General features: G+C 42.8%; 1 protein-coding gene across 4 annotated transcripts in view; it reads left to right on the top strand.

Annotated features, from left to right (window-relative positions):
• ZNF804B (zinc finger protein 804B) overlaps nt 1–25,658 on the top strand; it is a 305,937-nt gene that overhangs the window by 235,974 nt on the left and 44,305 nt on the right. The window contains exon 1 of one of the 4 annotated variants that reach the window (XM_083467606.1): nt 22,197–22,223. The exons of the other annotated variants lie outside the window; for them this stretch is intronic. Within the exon in view, the coding sequence (XP_083323732.1) occupies nt 22,212–22,223 (12 nt within the window). The 5' untranslated portion in view covers nt 22,197–22,211. Of the gene's footprint in view, nt 1–22,196; nt 22,224–25,658 lie in introns of those variants that run through there. 4 annotated transcript variants of the gene reach the window in all.

The raw sequence follows: 25,658 nt of genomic DNA on the forward strand, positions 1-25,658 counted from the left end.
TAACTAAGAATGGGGAAGAATTGTGGTTTGACTTTCCAAAACAAAATCCAAACCAAAAAAAAAAAAAACTAACCTTCAAAAATCACACGTCTCCAGATATTGTGATGCAGGTCTGCAACCCCCACCCCCACCCCCCAAAAAAAGGTCAGGAAGAAATTGGCATAAAAATGCATATATTTGGGGGGGAGGGCCAAATTTGGGGGAAATGGCTTGCAAAAATGTGTGTATTAGGCAACAATGTGTGAGAGAAATGTGCACTAAAAGCTACTTGAGGAGTTGGTTTTAAATCACAAACTGATGTGGCAAATAGAACCTAATTGTGCAAGAATGAGAAACTAAGAGAAAGTGAAATGGACAGATTCACACACCTGTAGGTGTAACTAAAGGGCAGCGTCTCCATTCCCCACAATAATGTTGCTCTTTCTCTAGACATGCTAGTGAAGGGTAAAACTGCACATGATGCTCAGTCAGGCATTCTAATTTTGGAAAGGGGGGTATTCAGAAATGAACACACAGAGCATTCAGAAATCTCTCTCTGAGCTGAGCCCAAACGGCTCTGAATTTCCCCTCAACTCAGTATCCACTTTCTCACCTGCCAGTGTCCTTCTCCCACTTTTACAATTGGCTAACAGGGAGGCATCTGCATTGGATTGATATGCTGTGTGCCCGAGGTTTGGGCAAACATCAGAAAAGGGCAACCTATGATGAAAACGATGGGGGCATTTCTCAGGCTTTGGGAAAGAGACTCAGGGTATGTTCATATTAGTGGCTTATGCGTGATGGCAGCCTCAAGTGAGCTCAGAAGTCTTCGTTGCAGAGAACTGGAAATTTAGGATAAACGTGAAATGAAGAGGTGGCACAGTGTCCTTCACTCAACACCCATAGATATAAGATTTGGGGGGGGGTGCAGACTTAAGACTGAGCATCCATGGTCTCATACATACTGTTCAGGCCTGGTACCATTGTTTCAAGATGCCCCGTACAACTTCACACAAAGTTTTGGGGATGGCATCAGGAGCGAAAGCTGCTTCCCAAGAGGAGATTCAAAGCTAACTGCAGTTTCCTTTGACTCTGATGAACATTTATGGCTCAGTTCCGCACACCTAAAATGCATTGATGCCCATGAATGACACTGATGCAGTGGGGAAACTTTCCACCTCAATAGTGATCAAAATGTCTGGTTAATATTCTAGATTAAACTTGCTTCCTGAACTTTTTTGGAAAGGGGTTTTGAAAGGGAGCCTTGGCTTCTCCATCTGAGCCAGGTGCTTTTTCTGCTGGGTGACCTGGTGACTTTTCCAAAGCCTTTAGCCACCTGTCTTTGCTTTTTCCTAAGCATCACTTTTCAAGCTATTCCTTACAAGTTAGCAGAGAGGTCTTTGGCAGCCTCGCAGGATAGTTTGACATTCCAGCCGCAACTGTTTCTCTTACTGCATGCCTGCAGGGCGCAAATGACCTTGTTTGCCCCAGTCTTCCTAACAATTTCACTTGGCTCCTTTTTATTTGCAGCCTCCACCCCACCATAAGTCTTGCCTGTTTTTCAGTTCAGCAATGATTACTTCGTTTGGAGACCTCTGTTATTCATATGACTGCTTTAGCTAAAGGCGCTGAAAGCAAATCTGCAGATGGTGCTAAAACTTGAGACAGAGGAAATAATGAGGATCAATGCAGCCAGTTTAAAACTTTTTTTTTCCAGAGGACTTGGGTGACAAGAGCAACATAATGAAAATGAAGTTAAATGGAGGCAAATATAAAATAATTATTCTGGCTGCAAAGAATCAATCCACAGGACCCATGCTAAATCAGAGAGTCAAGCAGAATACTGATGTGAGATACAAGTACAGGTGGGGTAGGGGAAGATAGTAAATGATCGAGAAAGTCTGCTGCATGCAGCAAATTGGATTAAAGGATATGGGGATGCTCTGATCACTAATTCATCCTGGATCTCAACACATCTCTGATCTATGTGCCTTCCCCTGGCTGAACTCACCTATCTTGTGGCTAACCTGATATTACGGTGTGTGAAACGGGGTGAGAAACATGTGTCCCTCCAGATGTGGCTGGATGTCAGGGCAGGTGTCGGGAGGAGGTCGGCAATAACTCACAAGGTGTCTGTGAAGTTAACTCTTTATTCAAAGAAACAAACCAGCTCAGGTCTAGCGAGTACAGCAACTCTTCCCAGTAGAACTTGCCCCAACGAAGCAAATGCGAGGACTGAAGATCCCCAACTTCCCACTGCTCTCCAAATCTCCTCCTCCCCTGGGTGCTTCCCAAGTAATCTGAGACTCCGCCGCCTTGTCTGTTTCTGCTCTTCCCTCTTCATACCTCTGCAGCTTCTGGGAGACCAGCAGGGAGAGGAGCCGGTTGCAGCGGAAGGGAGAGACCCTTGGCTTTTCAGCAGCCTGTCTCAGCTCTGGCTCTTGGCCCCCCTCCTCTCCAGCCTCTTCTTCTGCCTCTGGTTCTGGACTGCTCTCTGCCACAGCCTCTTCCTGCTCACTAAACCCTGTTACTTCTTCAGCTGCTGACACTTCCTCCTCCCAGTCTGCTCCCTTTTCTCCCTCTGACCACTCATCATCGTCCCACCACCAATCCCCTGGCTCTCAGCCTTCTTCCCTTGGGGGGTTCCCCAGCTGGTGCCTCCCACCACTCCTCTGCATCCAGCCAGTCCCTGACACTGGACTACAACTCCCATCATGCCTGCCATTGGCCTTGCGGACTGGGCTGATGGAAACTAAAATCCAACAATATCTGGAGTGCCACAGATTCCTCATCACCCCTGATATAAAGATGTGTGGTCATTATAATGTGTAGAATGCCAACATTTTTAATTTCTCCACCCATGACAGTATAACAAGTGCTGGCTGGTGCCTGCTGGGACTGGTAGGGCAGAAGGCAGGGAACCGCAAAGAAGGTGGAGCTGGAGGCAATGAAAGCCAGAGCCAGTTACTTCTAGATTTGTCCAAATCCTTCTCCCTGCTGAGTTTGACAAGGGCAAAGATAAGACAAAGAAGGAACAAACTGGCAGTGCCACCCCAATGCAGGTGTGCGGTTCTGTAGCTAGCCCCTTGCAACTACATGCTGGTCTGGTGAATAGTCATACTCAAGTCAGCATAGGCTACTGGCACAATTGGATTGCCATCCATTCAGCAACCATGCAAAACCCCACGCCAGTGCCAGCCTTGGGTGTGGGATAGGCAGTGCTGTCTTCCTGATGTAGTGAGAGAGGTAAATTGGGGGACCTCTGAACTGGTGGCAGCGTCCCTGCAGAGGTGCCACGCCCACCAACCCAAGGCTCTTCTGACCTCACTGCTACCTTGCTCCTAATGAGTGCCACAGCTAGGAAAGACACCACTGGCTCCCTTCTTCACAAGCCACCACTGCCTCAAACCGTCACTGTTGTCTTCTAACCAGAGATTTCACCTGGCAAACCCTCTGGGTGGGGGCTGCTATGCGCTAATGGTTTGCTACGGGAAAGACTTGACCAGAAAATGAAAACACAATGCCCTCAAATGAGTGTACCTTCTACAAAAACAACATGCTAAAATGTTTTAAGCAACAGCAACCAAAACGTTAGCTTTGGAAGAAAGCTCAAGTTGTTAGTGGAAGTGAATTCTCACATCACAGCCTCATCTCTTTTGATCCAGCCCTGGTGTTATGAATGCACATCCTAGCAAAGTCTCCTTCGATAATTTGAATTATATATTTGTTTGCTATGTATTTTCTTTCTCGTGGTGTCATGGAGTCACTCGGGCATGTTTCACCTCAGGAGATGGCATTTCATTGCTTTCTTGGAAGGCTGAATGAATTGCATTTCACTATGCAGCTTGCATTGTCTGATAATCTATGCAAGTTCACCGCTAAGCTATTGCCATCTTCTAACAGCAACAATTTTGCAATGTTCTGTTTTCACGGTTTACTGTGCAATTCTTGAAAATGCCATTTTTGGGAAAATAAATCTGTCATTCTGAATCCTTTTGTTGCTGCCTAAAAGAGAGGTGGAAGAGGGCTGTGGCTCGGAGAGTTCAGCAGCTACAGAATAGCCACCCATTGCAACACCCATTATGCCCAGGACTATTGGCGCTGTGGGTTAAACCACAGAGCCTAGGACTTGCTGATCAGAAGGTTGGCGATTCGAATCCCCGTGACGGGGTGAGCTCCCGTTGCTCGGTCCCAGCTCCTGCCAACCTAGCAGTTCGAAAGCACGTCAAAGTGCAAGTAGATAAATAGGAACCGCTCCAGCGGGAAGGTAAACGGCATTTCCGTGTGCTGCTGTAGTCCGCCAGAAGTGGCTTAGTCATGCTGGCCACATGACCCGGAAGCTGTACGCTGGCTCCCTCGGCCAATAAAGCAAAATGAGCGCCGCAACCCCAGAGTCAGCCACGACTGGACCTAATGGTCAGGGGTCCCTTTACCTTTACCTTATTCCCATGAAATCAGCAGCCCTTCCTAAACTGTTAATACATGGGGCACAAGGAGTGGTTTCCCTCACCCTACTTAATTCAAAATGGAGACATGCTTCACTCTTGCCCTTAAAAAGATACAGTTGGGTCCAGTTCAGAAGTAAGGATAAACTAAAGTTTGGAAGTATGACTATGATGGAGAAACCTTTGCAGCCTGAGGTCCACATTCCATTCTAGGCAACCTCCAGGAGCTACATTTTAGTGGTGGGTGGAGCAAGAAGCAAAAGTGGGTGGAACAAACATATTGTTGCACACAATTTTGCCCAATATGCATGTTTTGCAAAGCAATATTCTCTGATATAATTTTCATATGTTATTTTCACTCATATCTGGATTTGTATGCACACCACTCCAGTAAACATGTTATTTATATGAGCATTTTCTGGTCGGAAAACAGCAACTGCAAAATTCTGAGAAGTGCAAACTTGAAAGATGGCTGTTTGCGTATTGCTTTCTGTATTGCTTTGGAAAGACTGAATTAGGCAGGTTTTTCTTTAAATGCAAACTGATTTAAATTATCCCCCCATATCTAGTTGCCAGCAACCAGTAATATGGGATTCATAGCAAAGCAGTGTAAAGACAAACAACAGAAGTGTCAAATTACCTGCTTATTTTACTTTAGACAGTTAAATATTCAAAGAGTTCATACTTCTATTATACTGTGCTTTTTGTGCAGGTAATACTGGCTGCGCCTTTTATTTTTAGCTCCCACTAGAAAGTTTCTTGACTTAACCACAGAACATTATGCAATTTATCACGCGAGGATGAGTGATGAAGGCAGCTTGTGTAGCAATGCAATGCTGCAAACTAACGTAAGGCTTTGAACTCAGTAACTCTTTGCTGGATTGAGTGCCATTTATTTTGTCCATATTTTGCCCAGTTAGTCCTTTTCACATTGGGTCATATACCATACATTGGGTTATTTATTCTACAAAGAGAATGAATGAAGGAACAAACGAATGGTTTTATTGAGGAAAGGTACAGAATGAATGTGCAAATGAAAAGATGCTTTCAGGTAAGTGTGTTCATGTACCTTGTCACTTTATATTGTGCTGTTGCATAGTATATGTGTCATGTTAGCAGATGCCCTCCATTGCTATGTAATATTCATGACCATAAACTGCATTGAAATATCAATTTTTTGTGGACATGTAGAAAGCAAATCATGTAATATGTTTGCACAAATAGAGCCGAATGCTATCATGATTCTGAGCTGTGATGAACAATATTTGTAGCAACCTTTCTGCTACTGAACAGTATTGGGCTGGCCCAGGCAGTTGGTGGTTTCCTCACTAGTGGCTGGAAAAGTAGCAGATTCATAAACTGACCTAGTAGGATATATGCATTTGGGCTCTCCGTGTCATATCTAGATGAGATTGATGCAGCTCTAGAGCACAAATCATAACAGTGACATGTATAGACTGTTAGGATATTTCCGTTCCACCTTAAAGGGAGCAGGCTTTGGGAGTCACAGAGTCTGCGCATGTCCTATTCACAGGATGTTTATGTTCTGATATTCCTTTCATTTTTGTCAGTCGGCCAGAGATGCTGACACAGAACGGTCACGTTTTCTTTTGTTCTGTTCATGTTCTAAATAAAGTCTGTAAATATGCTTTTCTGCTCTTCTGCGGTGCAAGCTTTTGACTGTGCTTTCTGCTGAAAGAGGGTGCACCAGCCTAGGAATGTGGCTAGGAATTTCCAAAGGCTTTGTGCCCCTAACTGTTGGATCTGCGTGACTACGGGAGGCCGATGGACGTCCAGAACTCCGGCTTGGGGGCTCAGATGGACACTATCTCCCTGGCAGTTTCCCAACAAAGACTAGAGGTGCACCACAGGCCCCAATATTTGTATCTCTATCTGTGCATTAAAAACAATAAATCCAAATTTCTGAGGCACTCTGTTCTCTCCACTTCGATCTGTAATTTGAGATCAATCCTGAGCTGCTTAATATAAAACAAAGTTATATGTTCCCCACTCACTATAATGGGAAATTTTAAAAATGATTATAACTTGTTTCCTCCTTTTGGCCAAAGTGGATGAAATTTATGGGTACAAATTTGGATTAAACATGCCAAATTTTAGGGAGATTTTGTGTAGGGCACTTTTGAATTTTTCAAAGAAAGCAAAACTTTTCACTTTCCACTAGAATTTGGTGCATGGTCACCCCTTCTGAGAGAATACAACCTGCCAAATTTCAGAATGATAGTTGCAGTGGTTTTCTCAAAACAGAATAATGAATAATACTTCACTATTTTGGGATGGGAACAATAAAACTGATGGGGAAAACCCTCCATGAAAGACTTTGATGAGGTCTTTCATCAGTCCCAGAAAGGACCCAGTTACCCCAAGGGCCACTGGTGAGAGGCAGGCTTCTCTCCTTGCTCCCATGAATTCTAGTGGACACAGTGGAGATTTCTCCTTTGACTTGCAAATGGGAAGGCATAGATCCATGTGAAAAACAAACCCAGCTTTTAATCCCTCTACTAGAGTGAGTGGGGAAAACATAGCTTGATTTTGTACAGAATGGCTCAAAATCCAAAACACAGATCTAAGCTGCGAGAGCACAGAGCAACTCAGAAACATATCACTTTTTTAATGTGCAGAAACGGATACAAGATGAATCTCAGGGCCCATGCACACACCTCATCTTAGACAGTAGATGTCCTGAACCTCTGGCCTACATGGCAGCCAGTCAGTATGCCAAGTTCAAAGTCCAGGGGGTCAATCCATACAAGCAAAATCCCAAGGTCAGGAAATGCAGTCCAGGGTCAGTCCAAGTAGCCAAGTCTGAAGTCTAGCAGTCAAGATATAGCCCAGAGTCAAACCTGCAGCAAAGTCCCATAGAGGTCCAGGAGCATCCAAGTCAAGGTCCATCCACATGGGCAGTTGAGCAGAACCAGTGCCTCAGCTCTGCTTCCCTTTTCTTCTTTGCATACCGATTGCAGCATCTGGGCTTGGTGAGGCATGTGACCTTCACCTGTTCCAAGCTGACTGCAGCTGAGGAATCACACACCTTCTCCCAGAGCTAGTGAGCCCCACCTGGCCAGTTAGGGAGCTGGGCTGTGGGCCCTTGCCTGCCTCCGCCTCCTAGAGAGCACCTCCTGTTGCTACCTGTGGATCAGAGCCAGCCATGTTCATGGAGACAGGGGTCCCTCTGGCTCTGCTGATGGGTCCTGCTGCTCTGGTTCCTGTGCAGTGACCCCTATCCCCTCGCCATCCTCCATCACCCTGTGAGTCCTTCCTTCCTCATCCCCTGCTCACCTTGGTGTGTTCCAGTTCCGACTACAACCCTTGCAAAAGGATCCTTTCCCTCTTCTCCATTGACCTGCCAGTTCATGACAGCAGAGGTGGGGAAATCACAGTCTGAGATGTTGGAGAGCCTCTGGTTTAGAATAAGTATTTATGGGCAAGATTGACTCAGTATGAGTAAACTTCTTCTGTTCAAGGGACCTTCCATAAAAGATGTGCTTAATTAATGTTGAAATTAGGCCAAGGAACATCATTAGCAATTGTGCTGTTGAGCAGTTAAGCCATAAACGAAACTTCCCATGTTACTTGCTCATCATGTGCTTATGCACTGAATGGCACAATGGGACTGGGGGGGTTGACTGGCACAATGGAGTGCTTAGCACTTAACAGGCACCTCTTGTAATAATTAAGAAGGGTATGGAGCACGCTAGAAAGGCGGCATTGATTTCCAGATTACTGCTATCCCAATAAACCCAGCTGCTAGAAACAGGGACTGGACTAGAACTAAGATCAATGCTATTGCCTTGGCAATACAACTTGTGGCTTTTCATTACCTTTGCTCCAGTTTGGAGACAGGCCTCAAAATGCCCATTTTTATGATACTAGCAATTTGTTTTATGGCAGCTTCCTGCACTACATGCAACGGGAGTGTAATGCTTTAAAAGCTGCCGTGGCAAATGGGGGGGGGGGCACTCTTTTTATTTATGACTTGACAAGCTCCCCGGTGTGTCATTTGGTACTTAAAAACAACAGGATTTGGTAGCTAATTTGAATTGACAGTTGCGCACAGTGCTTGAGCTGTGTAGAAGGGAGTTAAAAATCTGGACGACTGTTGTTTTGAATTTTTATTTATTGAGTGTACCAAAGTGATATTCTGCTGAATTATCTCTAACTCTGCAGGGGTTCTGCACGGGGTGAAGAAGAAAACAAATCTATTATTAAATTAATAAAATAACATATTATTAAATCTAAAATATTATCAACTAATAATAATAATAATAATACAATGGTGACAATGTAACTGTACAACAAAAACAAGATCACAGTCCAGAAACAAAATAAATATTGACTATCAGCAGTTTCCCCACGCAAACAGGATTTCTAAACAATAAGATAAATGCCTTAAAACTAGCTGCCCTTGCAGTATTTTCCCCCAGCATAATAGAATCATGGACACCCATACATTATTCTCACTTCATTGAACAGAGTTGCTAACTGGCCATTTTGATCAGCTTGGTGGGTCCCACGTTAGATAAGAGGAAAGCGGACAAGCAGAGCCCTGTAGCAGTTTTCTTGAACAGAAGGTTATTTATCTGAAAATTTCTCCTGCTGTTTTCCGTATCCCTCTGTTCATCTTCAGCTAAGGGCCTCATTTCTCAAAGTACTGGTAGGGCTTATTTACAGATAAAAAGACAGCATTTACAGATAGACAACAAATTCTAGAATTGGTGTTTCAGAGAGATGCTAGGATTTGAAGTCAATGGGTCTTATTCTCAAGTAAAAGTGCATCAGTGGGCTTGTCTAGGTCACCCTTCATTATATGATCCCAGGTTGTGTTCCAGGATATTAAAATGATAAAACACAAAGAATAAAAGCCAATCAACACCAACTAGAATTTAAAAAAAAAAAATAAATTATAGCCTATTCTTAAAATGAAACCTAAGCTCCCCATAGTATGGCAATTCTAGTAACCCTCAGAAGTCCAGGTTAACAGGTAAGACAACAAAAGTGCTATCTTATTCATGTTTTCTGGGTTCGATGGCACTTAATCTGGGTAATTGTGCATAGGATTGCAACCTGTTCCTCAGCTAGACTGCTAACTAGTAAAGACTTCTAATAATCAATACCTTTTAGCAGAATGAACAACCTGACAAATGCTTGTTGGCCAGTTGTGTTAACAAGCAGCCAAAAGTTGACATATAAAACTCAGGTCTTGTGAAGTCAGTCAGTCTGAGAAACAATGACTGATCTAGCAACATTTTGATGTGGCTAAGCTTAGGTTTGAACCCAGCTCCCTTGCTGAAGTCTGACACTCCTAACATCCCCCCATCATACCTCACCACTGGACATGCTGGCTGAAGTGGAAGCCCACAGGTTTCCTGTCACTGCTCTGACCACTATACCACACTGTCACTCAGTGTAATGACCAATTCCCTGCATACCACTCATTTACTTGAAATAATACCAAGTTGTGGGGGGGGGGGAATATATACATTCTTCAACCTTGTGCAATGTGCAGTACATCACTGACTGGTGAAGACAGTTGCATTTCAGCACATACAAGGCAGGTCCTATGATCAGCTCTGGCCCACGGTAGGCAATGAATGAGAACAACCTCTCAAGACATCCGGCAGTGCGCATCCACCACCCTCAAATATAAAACCATTAAGACAAGGATGGATTCCCCCTCCTTATTTCACAGCCTAGCACCAGAACTGTTCCAGTAACTATAAATTAGAACAAAGTGGAAACATCAGCATGCTCTGTGCCATCTCTGAATGGCAAGATCATTGAGCTATCAAATAAATGTTCAAAGCTAATTATTTTTCTGATGAAGAAACATTAAATTACTACCTCCTGGGAATATTATTACAGTTTTGGCAGCCAGCGTGATTTAACTTGGCCAGATTTTCTCAATTGGCCGTACCTAAAATATTATTTGTTGCAATGCAAAAATTAAAACATTGTGGGCGGGGGGAGTTTAATGTGTATGCAGCTGATCACAGCCAGGTCTCATAAGGGCTGTGGCACCTGCTTCTACCTGCAACCGTGTCAGGGGCTGCTGTTCAGCCTGAATTCTATGTGGTAAAGAGATGCCAAGTGGTCTTGGGCTTTCCCAGAGCTTAGGTGCCTAGGCCAACATGGATCTGCTGTGAGACTTCAATGAAACAGGGCAGTTTTGTAGATCCCATAGTAGTGAGCAAAGCCCAAATGGCCTACCAATATCATACTATTGATATCATCAATGGATACTGTTCCAAAAAGTAAAGGACAATAAAATAATATAGAGCTAGGTAAGAAACACAGTTGCCAGCATACAGATATATGCAAACAAGATAATGGTCATGATCCAGTGCACAGGCACGGCATTGAAATCACTTAGGCTTAAGTCAGAATAACTGCACTGGATTACAGCCAATGTTTTTAAAAAAGGTGCTAATTTTAAGCAACACAAGGAACTAATTTCTGTTTCATTTATGGGTCCTTTTCCCTTATAGCTATATAACGAGGAAAGCGGGGTATGAATGTTTTCATAGGTTATTCATCTTGCCATTTGACTAAAAATAGCAGAAATTAAAACAAACTAACACAAACTGATTAGAATCATTAGAATCAAACTAACACAAACAGGTAGAATCATAGGTGGTGCACTTTTAGCTTCTGTACTGATAAAAAAAAAATTCAAGGCTGCAATTTTAACCCTACTTAACTGGAAAAATAAAAAAATTCCTTCCAGTAGCACCTTAAAGACCAACTAAGTTAGTTCTTGGTATGAGCTTTCGTGTGCATGCACACGAAAGCTCATACCAAGAACTAACTTAGTTGGTCTTTAAGATGCTACTGGAAGGATTTTTTTTTATTTTGACTATGGCAGACCAACACGGCTACCTATCTGTAACTTGAACCTACTTAACTGGGAGTAAGCCCCACTAAATTCAATAGGCCTTGCTTCTGAGTAGGCCAGGTTTGGATTGCACTGCAACGTGGCCTGTTCCTTTAATCATGCAGCCAAAGACTTTGGTTGAATTATGAAATGCAGTTTAATTAATTCTGCCTGATTAATAAAGAAAAATGTCAGGCTCTTCTGTGATCTGTTTCTTGCCAGTGCTAGCATCAGTTAAAGTAACACAAGAATTTATCCTGCCTAATGCTTGATCTTACATTAGAGCTTAAAAATAAAAAATAAAAACCCTATAGTGACACTGCTCTTGATTGAATGTAGCTTGTCTAAGCAGTATAATAAATTACTGTTGCCTTATGCTCTTTTACTTTGACATTTGACCAGTCAAAATCTATTACAGAAACAGCCTTTCCCAACCTGAAAGGTTGGAGTAGGATCTGTTTCTCTCATGCTCCTTTGAATGTAAAAAGCTTTCATTGCTGCAGGGATGAAGCACTCCAACTCCCATCAGCCACAGCCAGCATGGTCAAAGGCCAGGGATGATGGGAGTTGCAGTCCATGGGCACCAATAGTGATGATGATGATGATGTATTGCTTATAACATGCCCATCTGACTAGGTTGCCCCAACCATTCTGGGTGGCTTCCAACATAATATAAAAACACACCAAAACATCACACTTTAAAAACTTCCTGATGCAGGGCTGCTTTCAGATGTCTTCAGAAAGTTGTGTACTTGTTTATCATGCTTTGTTCCTGCTTGCCTAAAGTAGTGGAAGGGGCACACAGTGCTAATTGTTCTTATGTCAATCAGCATCTTTAAAAAATGTAAGCTCTATGTAAACAGATTGCAGATTTGTTCAACAGACTAATTAAAGTCACAGTTATCTACTACGCTGCTTCCCAAGAGCAAGTGTGATGGTTCCCCATGGTGTGACATCACACCACATGGGCATAGCTCTTTGCCTTCTGATTGGCTCCACCATTGGGGAGAAAGCATTGGTATCACCCTTGCCCATGCTGTGATATTCAACTCGGGCTGCATATACACCATACATTTAAAACACTCCTCCCAAAGAATCCTGGGAACTGTAGTTTACCCCCTCAAAGAACAACTATTCCCAGAACCTTTAACAAACAACAGTTTCTAGGTTTCTTGGGAGGTGGAGAGAATGTGCTCTAAATGTATGGTGTGTACACAGCCATAATTCCCAAAATTGTATGTGTCCCACCACATACAGAAGTGGGTGTCTTAGTTCTGCTGCTCCTGTTTGAGCAATTTCTGGGCAATGAGAAGTCGGGAAGCAGCTCAGTGCCTCCTTGTGTGGAAATTCCTTCACATGTTCATTTGAAGTTGTGATGAAATCTAGCTGGCCAGCCTTTCCTTGTCTCTCTGCCTTGAATTTTTCAAAGAAGTTGGATGTTCATTTGGTGTATTAAAGGGTGGTATGAATCTGAATCCATATTCCTGATACGTGCGCTTACTGAGGTTTATGAAATTTCAGATCAGGCTCCAAACTCCCGGGCTAGGAGTTATCTCCATCATGAGCAGAGCCAAATCCTGGAGGCAGAACTACAGACTTTGGTATTTGTTAGTTACTGCTGAGTCTAGATTTGGATACATGTTTGAATAGTGTGACTTGGACTGAGTTTTCTAGCTTGCTAATCAGCCAACAAATTTGCAACAATCCCTTTACAGGGATTTGCGGATTTCTGGACTTAACCACTCCATGTTAAAATCTCACATTATCAAAGATGTAAAACTATTAATTATCTCTGTAGAATCTTAGTTAATAGACAGCTGCCTTCTTTATATGAATCTTAATCATTTGTGTGCTTTCAATTATGTGTTATCACAGACCATTGCCCTTATCTGATGTCAGAGCCGCTTCCAGGTCCCAGCTCACAGAGGACCATGCTAGCCGGCAGTACTGTACAAAAGTCTTTATTGAGTTACAGTTTCCATTTCAAAGCCGCAGCGCGCAGCTCTACGTCTTAGAAGCTAGACCGGCGAAGCTCCGTCTGAGTCTCCGCCTCCTGTACACCAACTTAATACTCTAGCCTTACTCCACCTCTTCCGTCTTTCCTTTCTCCTCTGGGTCCCTCTACCCCCCGTGGTCTCTTCCTTCCTGGACTCTTCTGACGCTGACCCCCCCGACTCTTCTCCTTCCTTGCGGCGGGCTTTAGGACCTGGCTCTCTATCCGGGCTGCTTACTGTGCCGCCTTCCTGTGCATTTGAACTTGGCGCGCGCGCGCAGCCTTCAACCTTCCTCTTGACCGTTTCCTCGCTCCCCGATGGAGGTGTGGCCAATCCTAACTCCTGTCCTCCCTCTTGCGGCGAGCCGCCAGATCCCGATACCTGGGACTCCTCCCCCCTACTGCGCTCTGGTGGGGACGCTGCTCCCGATTTCCAACTGCTGCTCTCTGAGTCCCCTCTGGTCCCTTCTTCCTGGGGTGTCCCCCTAGGCGCCCCCCTTGCTCTGACCACTGGCGCCCCTTTCTGAGAATCTTCCGACTCACTGGAAAGACTCGGAGATCTCGGTCCGCTGTCGTCGCTCATATTACCTTCGGATTCCTCCCCCTCGCTCTCTGTTTCCTCCCTTTCCTGTGCCTCTGCTCCTGAACCCCTGACATCCGATGATCCCTAGAATCAAACCAAATCATCCCTAGGTGGGATTCCAAGAACAGATGCCGAAACAAAAAGTGATAAGTCTATCAAATATTGCCTCCCACCCAACCCTTACTTTGAATATAAGAATTTAATGTTACCCAACAACTGAACTACGTATTAAGGTACAATAGCTCGAAATTGAAAAGGGGGCACTAATGTGCATTAGTGGATGTTTTTACTCTGACTCTGCTACTTAATATGGTGATGTACTTTCATTACTGTGTTTCATTCTTCTTGTTAAACACTTCGGGACTTCTTGTTGTGGGAAGCGATTCATATATAGAATAAGCCTAAATCTAAAATTAAAAATCTGGCCCAGCTCCAATTGTAATCTGGTGTTCGTTGTATAGCAGGAAGGCTAAGCAGAGGAGGTTGCATTGTTCATTTTGCTGGAGAGTCAGAATGGGCTGTGCCCATTCTAATCTTTTGCACACACAAAAAGCAAATTCCCCAGTGCTAGGTCAGCTGTACAAGATGATGTGCACCGTGTGCTCACTTAGCCCTCACAGTTGGCAGCTCCATTGTTCCTGAGGAACAGAGCTGTCAAAGGAAGTCATGGTTTTAGAGAGACAGATGGTCTCTGTGGTAGACTGAAAACATGAACAGCTTTGAAAATTAGGATAAAAAAATCAATTTGTCTGAGTACTCATCAGGGAGACAAGTAAAGTTAGGGGGAAATGCAGAGGTGATGAGCTTTCAGTAACCTGTGCCATGAAAATGGGTAGGCTCCTGCATACTAATTACCAAGTTTGTGCCGGGTCATTGTTTTCATTACTGTATGACATTATTAATCCTTGAATGCTACTAATCTGTGATTCACCCTGATCAAGTCCAAATGGAATAACAATGGACTTTGTTGTCTGGTTGGTCCTAGTGGGTTTCAGGCAAGTTTTCAGTACCGTTTTCTTAGCCAGAGTGCTGTTTATTGGACTGCATCTGACATAGTTAGTTGAACTTAGACCTCACTGAAGTCGAAGGGAACGTAGGACACGACCTTATGTTGAGTCAGACTCATTGGTTCATCCAGCTCAGTATTGTCCAACACTGCCAGAATTTCAGGCAGCGAGTCTTCCCCTTCCCAAAGATGATGGGGGTTTAACCTAGGACCTTCTGTACTCAAAGCCGATGCTTTGCTACTGAGCTACAGCCCCTTCTTATGGGCTAATAGGGTTACTTATGACTGTACTTAAGTCCCATTTATTTCTGTGGGAACTAATTTATTCTGGTTGCTGTTTGTGGAATGGAAAAATTACCAGTATGGCTACAGATTTATAAGAGGTTTTACTAATACTTTCTTAGCAGGGTGAGAGTGTATTTGGTTGGATCCAACAAAGTTAGCTGAACTGGATCCCATTTAAATCAATGAGACAAGTTACTTTTGGCTTAAGCCCCTGTTAAATTCACTGGGGAACTAAGGGCAACTTACTTACTTTATTTTTTTGCAGAATGGGAAACAGGTTGAAATGGCCACAGATTTATGACTTGTGTACTCAGCCTTGACCATCAACACCTGTTGTTTTTTTGTTTGCTTGACTGTTTTCACACAGCCTCAAGATCCCTTTGCACACCTAAGAATAAGCTTTATCAAACACAATAGGAGATACTTCAGAGTACACATTACTGTCACAGTTAATTTTATTTCATTTTTGGTTTTTTACCTAGAAGAAAATCAAGGGTGATCAAATCTAATTTTCCTTCCTCCCCTTAACTACTGTAAAGATTGCAAATCACTTCTGAACTAATCTTGTGCTAAATTAAACTTTCTCTGATAGAAAGGAAAATAGGTGAGATAAGTGCACAAGCCCATGACTTGTTGTGGATCATTTGCAGTCACATATATACCACAGTGAATGTCAGACTCACCCAACCTGAGACCCTCCAGGTGTTTTGAATTACAACTCCCAGCAGCAGCAGCCAGTATGGCTAATGACCAGGGGTGATTGGATTTGTAGTCCTCTAGCACCTGGAGGCATCAGATTGAGGAAGACTGTTTTCTGTTCTCATCCAAAGGCTGGTTCTCCTGTCCAGGAATGGTGAGTTGGAGACGACTCTTTTTGCCATCTGAATCAGGAGAGGGCATTCAGTGCTGGTCCAGTGTCTGGAGGCAATAATGGGCTGGATGACAGCCAATAAAAGAAGACTCTTTCCTGTGGTAGGCTGTTTGTAGGTGGGTAGATGGCCTGTTCTGGGAGGAGTTGCGCCACCCCTGAAACAATGTGCAGAAAGGAAATGCCCATAAAAACCTGTGATTTAAAAAAAAAATACTGCTGCCTTCCCCGGTGCTTCTAATATTGGATTGCTTTAGCATACTCGGGAATCAAAAGTTTTGTGTCTCTTTTGTAGGAAATGTATACTTTTTTGTGTGCTCTGCAATTTGTAGCTTCAGGGTGCTGTTAAAACCATCAACACCCAGTGGCAATGAGTGCTCAGATCTGACGGGTTTGCCAGCTGCAGTGCTTCTTGGACCGGGGCAGTCTAGCTACACATACTGGTGCTCTCTCATTTAGACAATTGCAATGCATGTTACACAGAGTTTCCCTCGAAAATTATCCTAAAGCTGGAGTTAGATGACTCCACTTTGCAGCACCAAAGTGGAGTGGTGCATTTATCACCAGTCCTTTAAAGAACTGTAATTGCTATCTGACCCTTACAAGGCTCAAGGTGCTAATTTAGGCTTGGGGCCCAAGTATTTGCAGGAGCCAATCCATGCCATAAGAAGACCCTGCTTGTAGCCCATCAAGAGTTCAACTGTGTGACAACCTGGAGTGGAGCTTTTTCTGACTGTAGACTTTATAAGCCTCGTGATTCCTGGCGGCAATTAATAGCCAGAGCCAGGAAGCCCAGGAGAATATGGGGACTCTGTTTGGCTGTGTGGAGCTTATATGTAGCCCAAAGACAGAGATACTTTAGAGCCCCCACAAGTAAAATGTGAGTCCAAATTCAAGTATGGGTGAGCTCAGAGGGACTGTGTCCACTTCAAAGTAGACCCTTCCAATAATGCAATAATGCAAGCATGGGTGTTTACATTTTTCAGCAGCCCTGCTTCAAGTAATTGCCCTATTCCTGTGCCTAGTAATTGCAGACTCGAACATTTTCCTGAACTGGTCAATGGCATCCATACATCGTCTGGTGAAGAGATGCAGGGACTTTTAATGTATGTGCAGCCACAGTCTCCTTCCGCATGGAACGCTTGCACACTAGACTTATGGAGCCAGTGTTTGTTTATGTTGTCTCTCTACCTGTACTGAGTGAACGGAACAAAATGCAGTGTCATCAGAATATGCCATCTACAGCACATTTGACAACTGACTGTGAGAAGAAAATCAATCCATGAACTTTAGTCGCCTTTCTGTACTGCTGACACATGACACTCGTTCTTTGCCAAGAGAACGACTGATCCCATTCCTGAAACTAACCTTTTATCTGCTTTAAACTCGCAAAATGCCAATCACCACTTCTCCCACTGCTGCAAGAACAATCTCCCCGTGAGTTTTCAGACAGTGGGGAAACTTCAACCAGTAAGGCAAATAGCAGATAATACTGCATTTCTTCTGAATTTTCATGCTTCAGTGCTACAGTGCAGAACTAGTAGATAGCATTTAAGCAGTGAGGTGTGGTGTGGCAGGGTAAAAGGACCCCTATGAGTCATCAAAGGGGACTATGGGGTTGTGGTGCTCATCTCGCTTTCAGGCCAAGGGAGCCAGCGTTTGGCCACAGACAGCTTTCTGGGTTATGTGGCCAGCATGACTAAACCACTTCTGGTGCAACGGAACACCATGACAGAAACCAGAATGCACAGAAACGCCATTTACCTTCCTGCCGCAGTGGTACTTAATTTATTTAATTGTAGTGGTGTGCTTTTGAACTGTTTGGATGCACCAGCTATGCTACCACCCTGCCACACCCAGGTGAGCTTCAGCAACACTGGTGTCAGAATGGCAGCTCCACCAGACCAGTCACTACTCCAACAAGTATCGGCAAAGAAAAGGAAAAAACAGGAGAGGGTGCCCTCCAGACGTTGGTGGACTGTAACTCCCACTAGCACAGCCATACTGGCTAGAGCTGCATGGAAGTTGAAGTACAAAAAACATATGGAGGTTGTTGAAGGCTGCCCTAATGCATTTGCAGAAATGATTCTTTGGATCCCAGCTGGCCATAATAATAATAATAATAATAATAATAATAATAATAATAATAATATTAAATGAGGACAAGATATTGGCATTTTGTAGGTGATAAATTTGTAGCCATGTACAGAATTCAGAACCAAGGAAAAATGCAAACAATTGTCATTTTTACTTCTGTTTTCTGCCCACTGTTTGTGCGTTGTCATTTTAATATTTCTCCCTGCACCCTTACTGAGCAGTTCATTTCCTCCACACCCACCCCCACCCGGGAATATAGACAAAAAAATAATTTCCTATTCCTCATGCATATGCATTCACAATGCAAATGCACTGAAGAAGTTAAGAAAAGCAACTAATACAATAAGGAAGACTTTTTTATTGTGTATGCATAGTCAGTATGAGTATATTAGCTGTCAGGTTAACTTGACTGCTGTAGATTTTGTGTCTTCATGATAAAGTTGGTCAGAATTAAAATAACAGTTTTATGAAGAGAATAAAAGACGGAGCTATTATACAAATTGTTGCAGCTCAAATACAAATTGAATTTAGCACATTTTACCTTAAGTATGGACACAAATTATGGCAGCCATTATTCAACTGGGGCAGGATCTAAAACAGGAATATTGAGGGAAGAGGGGTAATAGTTAAATTATACAAGTTGTCATAAATAGATTATTAGACTTTGTCCCTTCTTTTTATGACAACTTAGATAAAATTCTTTTAAGAAGTTCAGTAAGATGTTTTTCAGCAATAGCAGTATGAGCAATTTTCTAAAGGGAGAACCTTGAACAGTTCTAATGATCTATAGCAACACATCTTAACAAATTACCACTTTGTTCTAAATGCTAAGCTTTTAATTACCCTGAGCTAAAAAGGTATCTGTTTAATAGAAGTGATTCAAGAAAAGGCAAATCATTTTCATTAGCAATAATTTGGATGTCCCCAATTAGCAATGACACTATATTTCCTCCTAATGAATACAGTTTTAAAAACATTTTTATTGTGATGCCCCAATTTTCCTTAGTTTGTAAGATGACAAACTATATTGAAAATCATGACTGAGACTTTGATTCCTTTCTACTTTATGACAGCTAATGAACCAAGTGTTTGATTCATATTTTGGAGACATATAGCTGAATTCAGATATAATTAAGTGAGCTGGGAATAAATGGATTATTACCACAGCTTTTTTATAGCTGGAGCTCGCCAGAGCACAGTTCTGGCACCTTTCAGGTGGGTGCCATTGCCATTATAAGGGACGTGGGTGGCACTGTGGTCTAAACCACTGAGCCTCTTGGTCTTGATGATCAGAAGGTCGGCAGTCTGAATCCGTGTGATGGTGTGAGCTGCTGCTGCTCTGTCCCAGCTTCTGCTAACCTAGCAGTTCAAAAGCACACCAGTGCAAGTAGATAAATAGGTACCACTGCGGCAGGAAGGTAAACAGTGTTTCTGTGCGCTCTGATTTCCGTCACGGTGTTCCGTTGCACCAGAAGCAGTTTAGTCTTGCTGGCCATGTGATCCAGAAAGCTGTCTGTGTACAAACGCTGGCTCCCTCGGCCTGAAAGCGAGATGAGCGCGGCACCCCATAGTCACCTGTGGGGTCCGTCCAGGGGTCCTTTACCTTTTACCTTTATAGGAGAACAAGGGAGGTGTTCATGGTGAGTTGCAGCACCTCTTTTTCTAGAAAAATAGCACTGAGTATAAGCCATATTGTTGATATCTTATTGGCTGTTCGCTTCTGATAGTTATTAATTTGTGAGTCTTCTTTAAACTTTGATCCATTTAAACTCACCTTCAGATATCTCTCATTGGTAAAAACAAGGAGGATTGTGCCAATAAAGCTTAGCAGTGGGGAAAATGACCCCAAAGCATTCCATGTTGTGATTATAGTTACTGTTCTGACATCATAATAAAAAAAGAGCCTGGTCCAGAATCGTCCATTACATTCCCTTTTCATTCCCCACTTACCATTTTCCCCCTGACATTTAAATGGAACTGAACAATGTGCTGCATTTATTCCATCCTGAACTGATTTTCATTTTATTTTGCAATCATTCCAAGCTGTTACTCACTTGAAAAAATAATCTGATGCATGCGCTGCCATTGGTTTGCAACCATGAACTTGCAGACATAAAATAATCCACTTTGACAGGCCATCGTGTCCCCAGAGCTAAATCTATTTTGGATCCTTCCATAAGACTGAGTTCCACGTGGTTCTCACCGAGGGTGATTTCAAAAGCCGCCACTTGCTAGTAAGAAAAGGAATCTTTATCCCTGCACTCCATGTAACATGATTTACTTGAGTGCCAGATTTGGGTTTGTTTATATAGCCATTGAAAAGGTTATGGTATTGTTTAATATTCCTAGGAACATAGCAGAGCATATGAGCCAAGCTTCATAAGGTGCTTTTGGAGTCTGAAATGTGTGCTTATGCATTTAGATGGCAGGAGTTCCAAAATGAACTCACAGATGGGGGTATAAATCTAATATGCCTTTGGCTGCTTTTTTAACTCTCATCATAAAGTATGTGCAATAATTCTGGCAAATCTTGTCACAACTATTTTTGTACGGAAGACCACGTGATGTGGAATGCATAATGTTCAACTGGACTTTGCTGCAACTGGGAAACAGGACAGGAGGAAATAGCTTTGCTTTGTATTCTTCCGTAATCATGGGCTACCCTTTTCTACCAGCATACTGCTAGCTGCATCTTTTAATAAAATCATTGCTTTGCAGCAAATCCCTGAGCCCCCAAGCAAGCATATAGTGATATGTGGACTTAAGTCCCAATTGAAATCAATGGAATTGAAGCATGGGTATACTTGTGCCTTGGATTTTAGTCCAGGTTAATAGCTCCTACCTAAATAAAATGAATTCTTTAGCAAATGATTATGTTTCTTACATATCTCAACCCAATCGGGCAACAACAAAGACATTCCAATGCATACATGCAAATACATAAATATATTTTACCTGCAAAATCTACCTATGTTGCTCTGCCTGCTTTGGTCTCTGGTCACGCCCACCATTGGCATGTGGCCCCTGGATGGTTGCCTGGGTGGGAATACAGCTTCTCAGGCTGAAAAATGTTCCCCACTCCTGCTTCAGAGTAGGGTGGGCAAATACAATGGCAGCCACTGCAGTTGCCCTCCTCTAAGGCCAAGACCATTGCTCGGTCCCAGCTCCTGCCAACCTAGTAGGTCGAAAGCACACCAAAAAGTGCAAGTAGATAGGTACCACTCCAGCGGGAAGGTAAACGGCGTTTCTGAGCACTGCTCTGGTTTGGGTGTTCCGTTGCACCAGAAGCAGCTTAGTCATGCTGGCCACATGATCCGGAAAAACTGTCTGCGGACAAATGCCGGCTCCTTCGGCCTGTAAAGCGAGATGAGCGCCGCAACCCCAGAGTTGTCTGCAACTGAACTTAACTATCAGGGGTCCTTCACGTTTACCTTTTTAAGGCCAAGACAACTGAGGTAGAAAAACTGGGGGGGGGGGATGAGCTAATATTTAAATTGGAATTTCTCAAAATATAGGTAGAACACCTTCTAGCTTTATTTATTTTATCTTTGTCTAAGTTAGGAGGAGCCAGTCTGGTGCCCTCTTGTCCACCCCAGCAGCTCAGCTAATTGTTGTAGTCCACATCAATTGGAAGATAATATATTGGCTGCCGCTAATCTATATAAGTTTGTCCAGTACTGCTAGCTAAGTGAGTACTATAAATTAAGAATAGTGGCCCTGTTCAGATACAGTTTCTCCATGGGGATTATTCTGAGGGGAGAGAGGGAATGGGTTGTGGGTTCTCCCTCTGTTCCTCCTCCTCATTTGCACATTTCACTAGGGCACTAAGAAAACATTAGAAACTACTATAGTCCACCCACTATAGCTAGCAATATATATTACTGAAATCCAGTCATTAGTAGCCAGCAAAAAATTGAGTAAATAGCATAGGCACTGGATCCTAGGGCTGAGACAGTTCCCCCTAATGTATTTTTGGAGAGGGCCAGGCCCCCTCAGTGTTCAGAGGGCAATGTCACATAAATTACATCAGGACGTCACATTGGTCCTGCTCAATCAACTAGAGAAGATGGCGCCGCTGGTAAATAAATAGATGTTAAGTACTCCTGGTAATGGAAAATATTTGGCTTTCTTTATACATTGATAATGGGCATGTTTGAGTTATCAACTGAAGAAATGGTTAAAGGAAGTGGTCTTACAGCAAGAAGCCTAGCTAATATTTTTTTTGGACAAGACAGTGATTCTGAAGAACTAATTGATTTATCTGCAGCTTAATGAATAGAAACATTACTATTTGTAATACATGAGTTATTGAAGTAATCAATACTGGAGGCACATAATAATAACTTAGGGATGACTGATTAATTGTCAAAGATTTATTTTTATTAATTTATTTTGTTTTGGATTTCAGTGGAGGGTATCTATATGACAGTGGTCTCTTTAGGTATATGCCACTTAGATTTTAGTCTTTTTCAACTATGTTAATTAATCAGATGGCAGAGTTATTAGATTGATATTGGAAAATTGTCATCAAATAATTAAAGAAATGACAAGGCATGCGTTACTAAAGATTCATTGATAATGGATGGGGGTGATGATATGGAATTGTGAGCACATTTATAGCTGAAGTATTACGCCTGAATAGCACATCATTTAAAAGTCTCTTCACAGCATAGGTGATTGCTGGGAAATCAGAACATACTGAAATTATCGCATCATGTTATAGCACTGACCTGAACTACCTTGTTTGCTCTAAATGCAGAAGTTAATCAATTTTGTGTTTCTTTGCTTCAGATTGTTTTTAAAAATGGCAGTATGACACTCACTTCTCACCTGCGGGAGATGAAGTGGTAGGCTTCTCTTTCACTGGAAATATTTGAGCAGTGGCTGGTTGGCCATCTGTCAGGGATGCTGCAGTTTCCTCCTGCAATGTAGATCCTGCTTTGAGCAGACGATGAGAGATGACCTTCAAGGTCCTTTCCAATAAAACAAGTCTGTGATATGTTGTTTGCTTCTGTATTGTTACAGAATGAAATGAATGTAAGAAAGACAGTGCTGAAATGGTTTGCAGAACATTGAATTTATTGAAAGGTAGGAATTGCTTTGTTGAAAGTTGGGGAGCAAGGCATGGAAATATAAGACTTGATAGAAAGGAGTTCTTGTGAATAATATATGAATAAAAAAGAAGATGGAGAATAACAGTGTTTAACATCATCAGTTTTTGAGTCTTCTCAAAAAGCTACTAGATATTATTAACCTACATTTTATAAGAAAGTCATCTAGATAATGGTAATCAAGAGAATTGTGTTTCATTGTCCACCAGTGTGACAAATTCTACATGGTACTGCAAAGTGCTTAATAGATATTTGATTTCTGCTCACTTATGGCTCAACCATGATTTTCATCATGACTTAGAAAATGGCCCTATCTGTGTTGAGTCTGAATGACACTACACATATGTCTGCCTCTCCTACGTGCTAGACACAGAGTTGGGTGAAATATGCAGAGGTCCCTAAATGATGCTGTGTTGGTGATAATTGTTGCACAGCAGCAAGAAATAAAGAGCTAGAGCACAGTTCAGTCTGTTAAGTGAGGAGAGGCCTGCATTGTAATCCTGAAGTACTGCAACAGGATAGATGTGGGAAGATGAATGGAGGAGGACAGACTTCAGATTTTATGTGATAATACCTGCGCTCATCAGAGAAGAGGTAAAAAGGAATGATCCATGAAAGAGGAAGAGAGGGGATGCAGGATTAAATGGTGAACAAATTGAAGGAACTGACAATAAATGAAAAGCTGCTATTAATTTTATGATCAATAGGCCTGCTAGGGAAAGTTAACTGCATCCAGGAGGGGCAGAGCTTTGCTTTTTCCCTCCAGAAAATCAGGTATCTTCACTTTTTGTTGGAAAATCAAGGATTGCTTAGCAGGTAGGCAGAAGTAGAGACCTCTGGCCAGGATTCTTTATGCCACACTTTTGTTTGTACATTTATGTTATTTTTACCTTAGGTTTCAGTTCCAGGGCTTCGCGAGGCAGCTTACATACTAAAACAATACAATGTAATCATTAATATTACAAATCAACAAAACACAATCAGACTAAATCACAAATTAAGAGAAGGCTGGGTGGAATAAAAAGTGTGTTAGGGCCTGTTTAAGAAAAAGACACCAAAAGGGGTCTAGATCAGAGATGATGAACCTGTGGCCCTCAGCCAGCTTGCCAATAGTCAGGGATGCCAGTAGTCAAGGACGATGGGAATTGTGACCTCATGGATTGATATATGTGTTGGTATTTTTAGGAGGAGATGTTTCTTTGCTTTGCCATCCATTTGGATATATCAGCTGGGGACGATGGGAGTCCAACAGCATCTGCATACCATCTAAGGTTCCCAATTTTCCAGGGACATTCCCAGAATTATGATAGCCATCCCAGCTTCTGATTTGATCCTGGAATGTCCCTGTTTCCCCCACCAGTGCCACCACCGCTGAGCTCAGAGAGAAGAATGAGCCAGGGCTTGTCCTGAGCAGCCACAGCAGAGATGGCAGCTGCAAGGGAGCAAACAGTTGCCTCTCCTCCCTTTGGCAGCTCATCGCAGCTGCTGCAGAGCGGACGAAGAGGAGGAGAGGCTGCAGCCGTCATAGTGTGAGGGGCAGGCAGAGCGCAGGGCCACCCAGGGAGGGAAGAAAGAGGGAGCCAAGTGGAGCATGAGGGATCTTGATTATTATTTTTTTAAGTTCTTTGTGCATCCATGTCTAATCTTGCCCCCTTTCTAGAATTTATTTATTGGCGTGTGTTTTTCTTTTTGTAAATCTACCAAAGAATAAAATAAAATCAGGATTAAGGGATTTTTCTCAGGAGTCTGGAGGGCGCGTGTGCTGTGTCCCATTGGTGTGGTGGTGATGGCACTTGCCTTTCTTCTCAGAGGAAATGCGTCGCTGGGGTTGTGGGGTGAGGAGAAAGAAATGGTGGTTGAGCACTGAGAAATGTTCCTCCTGTTTTCGCCTGAGGGATGTTGGAGGGTATGCCTCTGTTGTAGATCAACTTGTGTTAGTAATAGAGTCTAGTTTTCTTCCCAAAGCCTTGATGTACCTACCTGCCTTATTCCTGAAGATGGCCCTCTTTTGAGCTAAGCCACAAATATTTGTGTCCAACCTGTAAAAGGTTGTATATGCATGCCATAAATAGCCAGATGGAAATTGCATCCCTTGACTGGACAGTGGTACACTCAGGTTCAATTGTGTGCCTTGCAATTCCACAAAGTATTGATCTAAGAATCCTGTGTTGCACTGCTTGATTATACATTTCTAGGAATAGAAGTATTAATGCATTTTATCTGTTTGAGTTTGAGAACCACTAAATGAAATGGAACTTCGGATTTATTTCTGTTGTCTTGCAATAGGTATGAAATCAATAGGACTTAAGCTCACAAAACAGAGTGCAGGGCTGCAGCTTCTCAAAGCGCTCTTAAGAAATCCGACCCCAAATTTCCATTAGGCTTCTTTTCCCCCCCTGAAG

The sequence above is a fragment of the Podarcis liolepis genome (genome assembly GCF_965112155.1).
Source record: "Podarcis liolepis genome assembly, chromosome: 12".
NCBI lineage: Eukaryota > Metazoa > Chordata > Lepidosauria > Squamata > Lacertidae > Podarcis > Podarcis liolepis.